Source organism: Euwallacea similis, chromosome 29 (assembly GCF_039881205.1).
Source record: "Euwallacea similis isolate ESF13 chromosome 29, ESF131.1, whole genome shotgun sequence".
Taxonomy (NCBI): Eukaryota; Metazoa; Arthropoda; class Insecta; order Coleoptera; family Curculionidae; genus Euwallacea; species Euwallacea similis.
This window is the reverse complement of record NC_089637.1, coordinates 1,503,602-1,516,703: the sequence shown is the minus strand read 5'-3', so window position 1 is coordinate 1,516,703 and position 13,102 is coordinate 1,503,602. Positions and strand designations below refer to the sequence as shown.

Below are 13,102 nucleotides of genomic sequence, written 5' to 3'. Positions count from 1 at the left end.
AAACTTCATTATAAGCGAGAAATGTTTATGTTTATGTGGGCAATTTAAGTTCGCTTTATCCAGAAATTCGTTATAACCGATGAAAACTTACATTAGTCTTATGGAAAAATTTTCGTTGTTTCAAATTTAGTTTATTATAAACGAGAGTTCGCTATAACCGGGTTCGTTATAACCCGAATCTACTATATTTGCATGTAAATGAATGAGTATAATAGAATCGGTGTGATAAATGATATTTAATTATTTGTTTTAATGAATTCATCAATTGCAAATAGTGGTAACCAAAATTTTGTATAAATGGGAAAATTTTGATGTAAATATACCTTTTTTATGGGAAAATCTCGCTGTAAACTTACCGTCCTCGGCATCTCGGGGTCTTGCAAAATTTCTAGCTAAATTTCCTGCTAGTTTCAGACCCTCAGAATATAAATCGTCAACGCGTAAACCGTAAACTCTCGCCGCTATTTCTAAAGAGTTCCCTGCTACTTTCAATACGTCCGGCTGGTTTTTGGTTATTATCTGTTTTAACACATCGATGACGCGTAAACTCCAGGCGTTTTTAACATTTATTTTCTAGAAAAAGATCATCATCAACTTATTTTTTTAATATGTGTCTATCTTTGTTATTGCATTTTTTGCTCTTGATCTTTTGAATTAAACTTTCCACAGCGAGAATTAAGCACGTATTTCTTTTCTAAAAAAAATATTTAATAATATTAGTACTAACAAATTGGAAAAATGTTAAGTTCTGGTTATCACATAGTTTTGAGATGGGTGCTTATTTTTTAATTTATTTTATTTATAAAAATACACTGATGTACAAAATTAGCGCATCACTTATAAATTTTTGAATATATAATTTTTTTCCCAAGTAGGCTTGTAAATGACGCATTTTCTTAAAGAATCAAGTAATACTGTACACTTTCAATTGTTTTTAATCCATTGAGACACTTGTTTTGCGCCATTTGCAATTTTACATCATTATTGTCAACAAGGGTGGTTGGTCAACAAGGGTGGTTAGATTTGATTTTGTGTGTACGTATTAAAATGCCTCCTACAAAAAATTTAAGTGAATACGATGCAGTCAAGTGTCGCCTTAATGGAAGAAGAGGATTCCCAATATGAGGTTGCCCGAAGGTTGGGTGTTCATCATACCACCATTGGTTAATGTCTCCAGCGGTTTAGGGAAACAGGTTGCCATACTAAATAACCAAGGCAAGGCTAACTAAAATCCACAAACCAAGTGGACATTATCACATCTGCAAGCTTTAAGAAACCGGTTTCTCACCAAAAATGAGATAAAAATCGACTTCAAAATGCCCGAAATGTTACGGTTTCTTCCAAAACAGTAAGAAGGCTCAATGAATCCGGATTAAGTGCAAAACACCCCGCAAGAGGCCCTCTCTTAATCACAGTCCACAAACAAGCTGGGCTTGAGTTCGCTCGAGAACACGTCGATTGGAATTTGGATGACTGGAAGAGAGTTTTGTTTACTGATTAATTCAGAGTGGATCTAAAATCTTCCGATGGACGCACTTTTATCTGGAGAAAACCATGAGGGAATCAAGCATGCATGGTTCTCCAAGTGGCTTTCCACGGTGGAACAATAATGTTTTGAGGTGGCACTTCTTTGGAGGCCCATACGGACCTTGTAGTGATCCGAGGAATAGCATTATCCTTTCAAAGGTACATCCAAGACATTTTAGAAGAACATGTCATACCTTTTCCACCTCACATTCATAACAATTTTTTGTTTATGGACGATAATGCCAGATGGCACCGAGCCCTGATCGTGCGCGAATATTTGAACGAGGTTGGCATTCAACATTTAGTATGGCCGGCGCATAGTCCTGACTTGAACGTGATTGAACATGTTTGGGATTATCTTAAACGACGTATTCGACGACGATATCCTGTTCCTGACAACTTAACTAAGCTGGAAAACGCGGTTCTTCAAGAATGACACAACATACCCCATTCATCACAAAAATGGCATTCCAAGACGTTTGAGGGAAGTTGGTCGAGCTAGAGACGGAAATATATGATATCGAAATCATTAAAAACGATAAATTCAGTTTATTTTCGATTTTTGTTATTCGCAAATTTTTAACAAAAAATCTGAAAAACTAAAAAAAATTGAACTAACCTAATATTACCCAACGTACCACGATGTTAACGTAGGGGAGGGAAAGTCATTCAATTCCATCACTTCTTTTATTAATAAATAAAATTAATTTTTTTTAGATATGAGTTTTATTAAAATTGCTTTGAAATTTATAGGTGGTCCGCTAGTTTTTTCCATCAGTGTGTATTAGCTTTGATATTAGCCATTGTCATTTTGAAATAACCTGTTAAACCAAAAAATAAAATATCCTTATTAGTTCGTTATATCAAGTTTAGCACAATGATAAGAAGGTTTCCATTCAGAAAATAATTTGCTATCGACTTGTATAAATATATCTATGACGTCCTATTAAAAAAAAACAGCATATTTTCCATATAAAATAAATCATAATGCGATGTTCAATTGCTTATCTGTTATTACCATTTTAAACAGCTAAAAAATATTACACAGGATACAGCAGAATAAGCATGACGAATCGGTCTATAGAAGGAAATTCAAATTCTTTGCATAAAATTGATATATTCGGTATAAAAACATTTCCTTTGACTTTGAGTAAATTGTTCAAAGTGGCCTTGAAATATGTCAAAAAGATCACCTAAATACCTTTATTACTTTAAATTCAAATATCTCAGGAACTAAAAGGGATGCAAAAATGAATCAAAAACGAGTTTGTAACCGAGACTGAAGAATATTAATGTTTTTTTTATATTTTTTATAGGGTCGCAATATTTTCAAAAACTTTTTAAAAACTTTTAAATGCTATTTTTTCATTTCGGTTTTTGAGTGACAATCACCAATTTAATATATGTATGTCATAATATGGTCCAAACACCATCTGTGTCGCAACACATGCAAATAAATAAAAAACGAAGAGCACGTCACTAATTAATTTGAGTTTAAAGTAATAAAGGTATTTAGGCGATCTTTTTGACATATTTCAAGGCCACTTTGAAAAATTGCTCAAAGTCAAAGGAAATATTTTTATAACCAAATACATCTATTTTACGCAAAAAATTTAAATTCCCTTCTATATAGGCCGATTCGCCATGCTTATCCTGCTGTACCCTTTGCTAATTTAATTCATATTCTGTTTTCAGTAATAAAAAAATTAGCTTTGGTGATCTCTTAATTTAGAATAACTCATAATCAGATTATGATTATGTCTTCACTATTTTTTCATGGAAGGAAACAAAACCATTTCATCATTATAACTCGGACCTCTCTTGCCACTATAGACTATTTACAATGTTTTTTTTTTACTTGATACATTATATTTACTTACGTTTTCCGTATGTAATCGGTAGAATGTTTGTAACTGTGTTTTTAATTGTTCTTCGCTCAAAGCTATGATAGAATCATTCATAACGGACGAAGCAGGTTCAGGGGGTGGTAACGCTTGTATTGACTTTCGGATGGCCACTGATCGTCTTCTTTCTGCACGCTCCACATCATCATTTGACTAAGAACCAAATATGTTACTAAACATTACTCACATATGACAATGGACTGGATTATCCAATTTTATTTTTGAGTATTTCCCTCGTTACACTAACAATCAATCAAATTTCAAGAACATTTAAAATCTAATCAATAATAGCAGTCGAACACCGATTAAGCCATTTTATCTGCTTTTGCTTAAATTTAAAGAGTGACAAACTGACAACTAGCTTTTAGGTCTCTCACATATTGTTAGATTTTTTCAGCAGCATCATTAGAAAAACACTTCTTGCGCGATGCCATTGTGAATTTCAAAGTCAAAATTGAAAAAAGTCTTTAAAAATTAAGTAGTTAATGTTAAAATCAATTGTAGAAAATTTAGTGTAGAACATTACTAATAAAAACAAGTATTTAAGGCATTCATATAAAATGCATGATTCACTTCACTCATTCTGCAAACTCTCATGTTCGTGCATGTCTCAAAGCCTAATGCAGAATTAACACTTACGCCCTAAATACCTAACAATGTTATGTTTTCAAGACATCTTAATTTTCTACTCATATCTTTTTTGGCAACAGCTGGTATGTAGTTAAAAATCCAAAATGCACTTTAGAGACTTAATAAAACTCGCTCACCTCATCTAAAACATTCCTTTGGATATATCCTCGCCTTAATGGAATGATTAAAGTCATTTCAGAAATGAGATTCTTTCTCTTGGTCTTTAACTTCAGTGGAACGATTGGACTAGATGTCTCCATTGCTAGATCTTTCCTCTCTTAATTTTAGTATCGGTTGGCAAATTGCTGTAATCAATATATTAATGAGATACAATATAAGGTGGTTCTGCGGGAAACGGGAACTGCATGGATCAAATATTGTTCAAATGGCGGCAATTCTGGTTATACCAAAAGCAGACGTCAACTTTTATATTTTAAATTGTTTGACTTGTTTATTATTAAATTTTTGCGTCGGGTGTGGGATTCTAGGAATATTTCGTGTAATATACATATACTAAGTAGTCGTATTTGAAATCGGAAATAAGACCCTTTTGTACTTTTCATGGTTCTATCTTCCAAGTGGTCAAAATTCGATCAAAACAAATTTCTCATTCTTTCTAAGACGTATTTAAATATCGAGTTTGAAAGACCCAAAAAACTTGAAAAATCTTCAAACATGTCACATTAAGAATAGATCATTAGACAGATCTTGAAAATAAAGTTAAGATTAACGATGTAGAGTACGTTCCGCTCTACTTTAACTACTTTAACGGTTTAGAAATTACAATTGTGGAAATTGAAATGTTTTTTTATCATAACTTCTATGCGATCATTGCGAACTATTTGGTATTGACAAAATTCAGTATATCAAATTGAATCTCGTACACCTTAAAATTTTTTAATGTCTATAATTGTTTTCTGTTAGTTAAATAATTATTTTAATTTTTCTGTGTATATTTCGTGAACAACGGCCAAAAACAGAAAAGTTCTTAAAAGGAAAAATGCTTGGGAATATACAGCCAGTCTCATAAAAAATGAGTGAAGTTATAACTCAGTTATTTACGAACAGATTTTGATTAACTAAAAATCAAATAAAATGATATTGTTGAGACTACTAAATAACGTCAAAGTTGATTTTTCTAAACTCAACTTCTGGTTCAGCTGCCAATTTCAGAATTTAAAATAGAACTCCGTACTTTTTTTATATTTTTTTGATACAAAATATTTTTCTAAATTTAATAATGTATGACAAGTTAATGTTAAAATCATTTTTAACTGAAAAAAATTGAAAAATAAAATTTTCTTGAGTACTAATATATTGCCTTGAATATTACAAGTAGAATTTTTCTTCTGCATTTAACAACGTCTTTCTTTGTAGTTTTCATAAAATATTATTTCTATTGATATTGCCCAAATTGACTACAACCATGTTATATACATAAATGACATCTTCTTATTACACCATGCATAGCATTTATGATAACATTTAGTGCGATTTCCTGACAAGCATTAATAATTCTTTGTCATAAAATATCAAAATTCTTTTGCCGGGTAACATAAACTTTATCTTTAATACAGCCCCATAGCCAAAAATCCAGTGGAGAAAGGTCCGAAGAACCAGTCGGCGATTTTATGTTCCTTCTTGCTGAGTTCTAATGAACACCACTTGTCCATGGCATCAGGCATCTTTGCACAAGATAATACAATGGAATAAGATAAGATAAAATGCAGATGACCATAGGATAACACAGATGGCCCAATGACTGTCTGTATAACTCATATTGTTCAAAATTTTCAATTCTTTTCAGTTTAAAATTGTTTCAACATTAACTTGCCATACATCATGAAATTCAAAATTAAATAATGTAAAAGAAATAAGGAGTTCTACTTAAAATCCTGAAGTAGAGTCTTAAAGCAGAAGAATTTCAGTTAAAAAAAATTGACTTTGACAATATTTAGTAACCTGAACAATATAATTTTATTTGGTTTTTATTTCATCAAAATTCGTTCATAAATAACTGAGGTATAACTTCGCCTGTTTTTTATGAGACAGTCGTTACTTTATGAGAAAAAGTTAAATATCTTTATGTTTGGTAGTGAAACTTAAACTCACACACTAATGTGAAACAAAAACAGAAATTTCAATAAATTTGAATTAGTATTTGGTTGACAGTCCCTTATTACCAATTGCATCTTCTAAACGGCGTGGTATAGATTCAATTAACTTTTGATAAAATCCAGATTTAATTTTTGCCCACTTTTCCAAAAAAGCCAGTTTTAATTGATCAATGTTAGAAATGTTACGATTCCTAATGGCAACTTTTAAGTGGTATCATAAGTGCTTAATAACATTAGGGTCAGGGTTTTGTGGAGTTGTTTCCATAGCTTTAAGGCAGTTATGTAACAGCGAGGTTTTAACTTCAGTGATTTTATGTTTGTAATCATTATCTTGGTTAAAAGCAAAACAATTCTTCATTTCTAATTTTTTAACACTGCTCAAGATTTTGTTTTAAGGTGTCAAGGTAAACATTTTGGTTCATGATCAATCAAATAATGCTGAGCCTGAGAGCTAAGAGCTTTAAAATGGGCCATTACAAATGAGGGGTTGCCATTTAAAATTACAAAGTTAGGATGGCTGGGAGTTAGAGGGTAGATGGAGATAGGTTAGTAAGTACATAATTTTGGTTCCCCCTTCTAATTATGGGAGCGGTTTCATAGAATTTTTTCAATCTTTATTCATTCCTGGGATATAGCCATTGTAAGTTTTTAAAATGTCACCCAGTATATTTGTTTGATTAATTGGCCATTATTACTCAAATTATTATTCCGAAACATATTTCACACTTTCCACTGAGTGAAAAAAATGATTACTTTGCCTAAGTATCAGGTATATAAATTAATTCACAGCCTTTTTTTAACAATTTAGACTTTTATTTATAAAAAAATAATAACAATTTAATCATTGAAATAATTGTTCTCACTTTCGATACATTTTTTTCATCTATCAGGTAATTTTCGGATCTCATCTCAAAAGAAAAATATGGATTTTAATTAAATAACATCTATCATTTGGTGGACTTCTTCGAGAGATTGAAAGTGTTTATCAATCAGGTAATGTTGTAATGCTTGAAAAAGGTAATAATGAGAAGGGGCAAAATCTGGTGAATACGCCGCATGAGGGAGAACTTCCCAGCCCAACGTGAAGATAATGTAAAGGGTGTCTTTTGCTATAAGTGATCACGCGTTTTCATACAGCAAAATTACTTGTCATGTTCCACTACCATTAAAAGATCTTTTTTTCTCAATAGCACTACTCAATTTTATTAGTTGGTCTTGATAACGCTTAACAATAATAGTTTCTCTTGGTTTAAGTGTATCATAATCAATTATACCTTTGAAATCCCACCAAATACTCAATAAGAATTTTTTTCCGTGGATGTTTGGTTTTGCAGTGTTTGCTTATGGCTTTCCTGGATGAACCCACAACGTTTGTCTCTTAGGATTATCATACAATATCCATTTTTCATCTCCAGTAATAATTTGACTTAAAAAGTCTTTTTTCTCAATCATGTTAGTAGACACATTGCAATTTCACAGCACCAATTTTTGTTTTCTGGCCTAAGATCACAGGGGACCCCATAGAGATCTTCCTTTTGTATCCTTCCTAATTTTTTCAAACATATCGAAATAGATTATTGAATCATTCCTAGTGCATTAGCAAGCTTTTTTTATGTTTAGAAGGGATTTTCATTGAGTAAGTTTTCTAACTCTTCATCATTAGCTTTTTTTTGGTTGATTGGAACATAATTTTAAAGTTTAAAAATGAAAAGAAGACAGTACCAAAAAATGTTGACTGTCAGATGACATTTTATTTTGTTCTTTGCTGTTAGATTAATCAAATTAAGTAGTTTGACAGCTCACAAACAGCACTTCAAAATGCACTATATAATTTAAAAAATTTATAAGTTCAGATAGGTGTTTCAATCAATTCTATCTAAAGTGCGAGATTTAATTTATACACCTAATAGTATAGTGTATAGCATAATATTATAAAGTCGAAAGTGTAATGTCTGGGTATATGTCATACTCAATTAACCTTAAAAATCACTATCTGCACCGTTTCTAATATAGACACCTTCAGAATAAAGAACAGAATATAAGTAGTGAAACCCATACTTTAGTGAAGTTTCATGACAATTCTTTTGTATTTACAAAAAGACTGAACCTAACTAGTTAGTGAAGTAGTTACTAACTTGTGAGAGTGCAAATCAAAGGTAAGGACCTTTGTCAGGACGTTTACCCTTCAAACTTTAGCTGGCAGTTAAAGAAATTCAAGAAGAAATAAAAAATATAGACTTGACTACACAAAAGCAACCAATGGAGCAACATAGCGTTGATTTTGTTCCAATACATTTCTCATATTTAAAATCTAGTTCCACTGCACAGAGGCTTGTTATTAATTTTGGCAATACGATATCTGTATACGTCAGAACTTCTGCAAATATATGAGAGAACGCAGGGGCCCTTTGTAGGTTTTGTGGAGGAGTCTTCAGACCAATGACCATACTTAAAGCTTTGCTTTCAATATATCGCAGTAAATATCAAATGCTTACCTGATTCCTTATTTTTTCTGATACAATCAGAACTAATAAAAAATCACTCAGAATAAGAAACAAACACCAATTTACAATATATTTAACTTTTCTACGACACAACAAAAACGTCACACTAAACAAAACAAATTTAAATTTGAAATTTCTAATTGAATAACAATTGAGGTTATTCGATAAAACGAACTTGGTGAAGTTCGACCGATGTGTTAGGAGTGTTCAAGACCCGCCAGAACGCTACTTCGGTTAATGTTGTGTGACAACTGAGATATACTAGATATCAGATAATAACGCTACGCATATACACTAGGTTTTTCCAAATGAAATATATCAAATTTTATCAGGAATATGTTCTACTCGTTTTTTGATTATCATAGGCTTACCGTTGTTTTTCCAAAAAAAAGTAGTTATTTGGGTTAATACAAAAATATGAAAATGATTGATTCAGTCTGTATTTTGATCGGTTTGTTGAAACCACGTGATCAATTTTTCTTTATCCTAGTCGTAATCATCCAGGAACGCGTCGGCGAATGAAAACCATTTTTGTAATCTGTTAATAGCGGCTACGTTAACGTACATATAAGTTAATCCCAGTATTGAAAAAATTAAGTTGGTGAAAATCTATTATTATATAAGTTTTCCAGAATCCATAACACTTTAGCCCAACAAAAATGAATCATTTCTTTTTTGAAAAAATGATTTATTTGATATTGTAATGCGTGATTCTTTGCAAGAAATTGCGGATTTTTCTTTTTTTTTATTATTTTTCATATAAGTATCTGCAGTATCTGCAAGCTTTTGGGACCGTGGAGTGAATTGGACTGCTGGGTGGAGTAAAATAAATCAAAAACATGGTTGAATAATGAATAAATCATGTAATGAAACTAACCTAATGCAACCGTAACAAAACCTACCAAACCTTAAACTAATCCAACCAAACCATTCTTGCGCAAATGAAAATAATAAAAAATTAAAAAATTATTTTTAATCATTATTCAATATGTATTTTAATATTTTTTCAATTATGATAGTTTATTTTTATTTGGGTAGATTAGCTTGGTTCGGTTAGTTTAGGATTTGGTGGGTTTGGTTACGGTTAGGTTAGGCTACTTTCATTACATGATTTATTCATTATCCAAATATGTTTTTGATTTATTTTACCCTACCCAGCACTCCAATTCACTCCACGGTTCCGAAAGCTTGTAGATACTACAGATATTTATATAAAAAATAATTTTTTTAAAAATCCGCAATTTCTTGTAAAGAATCGAGCATTACAGTATCAAAGAAGTAATTTTTTCAAAAAAGAAGTGATTCATTTTTATTGAGCTAAAATGATATGAACCTATTTTTCATTTTGCACAATTCTGATTCAATAAAAAATTCTACAGAACCAACGATTGATCAACAAGTTTTAATCTCATTCTCACACGTTCGAGCTCCTGGAAGTTCGACAGGGCATCAATATTAACACTCCCCAACACTCTAATGTCAAATGTCAAATAGACAGTCTTTCAACTTGAAGTGAAGTTCGAGTTCAATTATGAAAAAATCTGGAAGTTTACTGTTTGTTTGTTCTAAAGTGTAAAAAAATTATCCCACAATGACCATTTCTGATGAAACAACATTGCCCACAGATGAGGAATTGACTGTCCAAGAAGTCAATATATCTGGTCCTGCATTGAAAGCTGGAGCTTTCCATTTGGGAAAAGTTTGCGAATATGAGAATAATGTAAGGCTCAAAATCTTACATAATCAAAATCATGTAACAACTCTTTTTAGGAGTTCGTTTTGTGTCGTCGAGAACTAAATGATCCACGAAAATGTATAAATGAAGGAAAGTCTGTTACCAGTTGCACATTGAATTTTTTTCGACAAATAAGAAGATCCTGTGCAGATGAGTTTACACAATATGCTAATTGCCTTGACAAGTCAAGCCCAGACCAAAAATTTATTCCGTAAGGATATTTTCATTATATTATTTACCAACATGTAGCAGCAAATCCGGGGATATGTGGGGATTTAGCTTCACCCCTCCCCTGTCTTTTTTGTTATTGTGTAATCCAATTCTGCTGGGTGGAATGTTATGCCTTTTTAGGTCAGTTTGCGTACTGCACCAAATTATAATTAAATTCTGCTCATACTCATAAATCATTGAAATGCACTAAGAAAATAATACATGTCATATACATACTGTAGAACATACATGCAGAGTATTTTTTTAACATGAGCTCATAAGCTATAGGAACTTATTACAGTATATTTAACTGTTTTTTTTTTCAAATCAGCTATACAGAAAATAATCTAATACAGGTTAGATCCAGCTGCCTTTTTCAACTAGTGGCAGGAATGTTGATAACATAGTTTTAAGTTTTTGCTGCAGTATTATCACCTGTGTTATGTTATTGATTTAAATTAGTTTGGGCCATAAAGTTATAGAAGGATCAAAAGTGCTTAGAAAATATATCTTCAGTTTAGTGAAATCAAGGAATAAACTTGCTTTATTGTTAAAATTTTTCATGACTTAGCACACAGATTCTGGACTGGGAAAGTGTGAAAATAAGAATATCCCTTGTGTGCTTATTTGTAAAGAAAGTTCTGGCATCAAAAATGAAGGTTCACATTTTTGCATCACATCTGCAAATGCTGAATGATAATTGAAAAAGTACTTACATTTAAGAACTGTATATTATTCAGCTTAGATGGAAATGTTTCTAGGGGTCAGCACAAACACTTCATAGATCTGTTTCTTGATTCAGTACTTGATTCTTATCACATGTTATTATAAACATAGGCAAGGGATCTACAACATTTTCTGAGTGTAATTCCTGAATTTTTATATCATAGAGTTATAATCATGCAAGTTAAATACCCATTCTCAACTTTTAGGAACTGTAGTTTTTCTGTTTTGTTTGTTCTCAGACCTTTCTCATGGATCCAGTAGTTCCTATCAGAAAGATCAATATCCCTTGTAGGACTTGGCTATATTCAAAGTCTGAAAGGTTTTGTCTAACCCCATGTGATCAGCAATCAAATATCTTACATGTATATACAGTCCTCTCAGCCAAACTGTTGCTTTGTGGATAATGTGGACTAGATGAATGATGCCTAATATCTCATAAACATATTTTTTTTTCCCGTAAGTCTAAATATAGTAATTAAAATCCTTACATTGGACTGCTGCAACATAGAAACACTTCATGAGGTGCTAGACATTCCATCACAGCATCTTATGTCTAGAAATATAAGAATGAAACCACCAGTTAGTTCAGATCATCTTGTCATTGGTCATCTGGTCATTGATTATTACAGCATAATCTTCTCCAGAAAACATAAAATCTTTTTTGGAGAAACTAGATAAAATGAAAAATAGTTATAACTGGCATACTCAATCTTTACCTGATTGTTTATTGGAAATAAAGCATTTTATTTAAAAAAATTTGATTCTTCATGATAATGAGTAATTCCACTTGAGCAAATTTAAGTTCTACTTATGTCATGAAATTTTATAGTTTGTATGCTTAATGGTACAGAATAGCGACAAAATATATGTCACCTTATTAAATTGTTTGCAATAACTGATTCATTTAAACAATGTAAACATATAATGTAAAAAGGGCATTTTATAATATATCACTTTTGTTAGACAACATATATAGTTGAATGTTAAAAGATTTCACAGATTGGCCATCTTTTTCATTTAAAGCATACTTTATATTAGAGTATCATTTAAAGTATTGTATATTTGCTAATGCTTATTCAAATCAGTAACTTAACAGTTGCAATAAGGTTTTTATTAAACATTTCTTTCATAAGGCCATCAGTAATGTCTGCTAAAAAAACACTACCTAAACCATCATTATTAATAGCCCTATCAAGTAATTTTTCCTAGTTAATTTGAAAAAAGAAACAGTAAAACATGTTGCATTGAATGGTTTAAGTTAGTAATAACATCATCCTAGTTGTCATAAAAACAATAATCCGTCCAATACTAAGGCTTGGCAAACAACCACAAAGGTTATGATTTGGGACAGACTTTATAGCTCTCCAAAAATGTCCAAAGAAAAAATTGCGGCAAACTTAATCGGACGAACAATTTGTGATAGATACTTGAAATTTATTTTATTTCTTTACTTTTTAGATGTAGAAAAACTCAAGCAGTTTTTGACAAATGCGTGAAGGATAATCTTGGTATAGACCGACCACCATACGACTACTTTAATAAAGTGCACGTGCACACAACTAGTCGAGCAAAGCCACAAAAAGAAGGTCCAGCTGTATATCCTGATGCCACTCCCGCTCTACCTGAGGACGTTGAAAAGCCACCGGCAAAATATGGTTCTCGTTATTTATTCCTATGGTAATATTTTGGTTTGCCAATGCTGTTAGAAAAAAAATGTTATTATAGTCTATTAAGAAATACCTACCAAAA

General features: G+C 31.5%; 2 protein-coding genes across 3 annotated transcripts in view; one reads left to right on the top strand and one right to left on the bottom strand.

Moving 5' to 3' along the window:
• Positions 1-11,381, bottom strand: part of LOC136417624 (condensin complex subunit 2-like) — a 27,115-nt gene extending 15,734 nt beyond the window's left edge. Inside the window, exons 1-4 of one of the 2 annotated variants that reach the window (XM_066403399.1) lie at positions 11,344-11,381; positions 4,199-4,366; positions 3,408-3,584; positions 357-573 (exon numbers count right to left, since the gene is read on the bottom strand). In XM_066403399.1, the coding sequence (XP_066259496.1) occupies positions 357-573; positions 3,408-3,584; positions 4,199-4,321 (517 nt within the window). In that variant the 5' untranslated portion in view covers positions 4,322-4,366; positions 11,344-11,381. Of the gene's footprint in view, positions 1-356; positions 574-3,407; positions 3,585-4,198; positions 4,367-8,673; positions 8,767-11,343 lie in introns of those variants that run through there. The other variant, XM_066403398.1, reaches the window with a different exon arrangement.
• Positions 10,171-13,102, top strand: ND-19 (NADH dehydrogenase [ubiquinone] 1 alpha subcomplex subunit 8). Its single transcript, XM_066403400.1, has 3 exons — positions 10,171-10,402; positions 10,453-10,628; positions 12,812-13,102. The coding sequence occupies exons 1-3, from the start codon at positions 10,274-10,276 to the stop codon at positions 13,032-13,034; spliced, it is 528 nt and encodes a 175-aa protein (XP_066259497.1). The 5' UTR covers positions 10,171-10,273; the 3' UTR covers positions 13,035-13,102.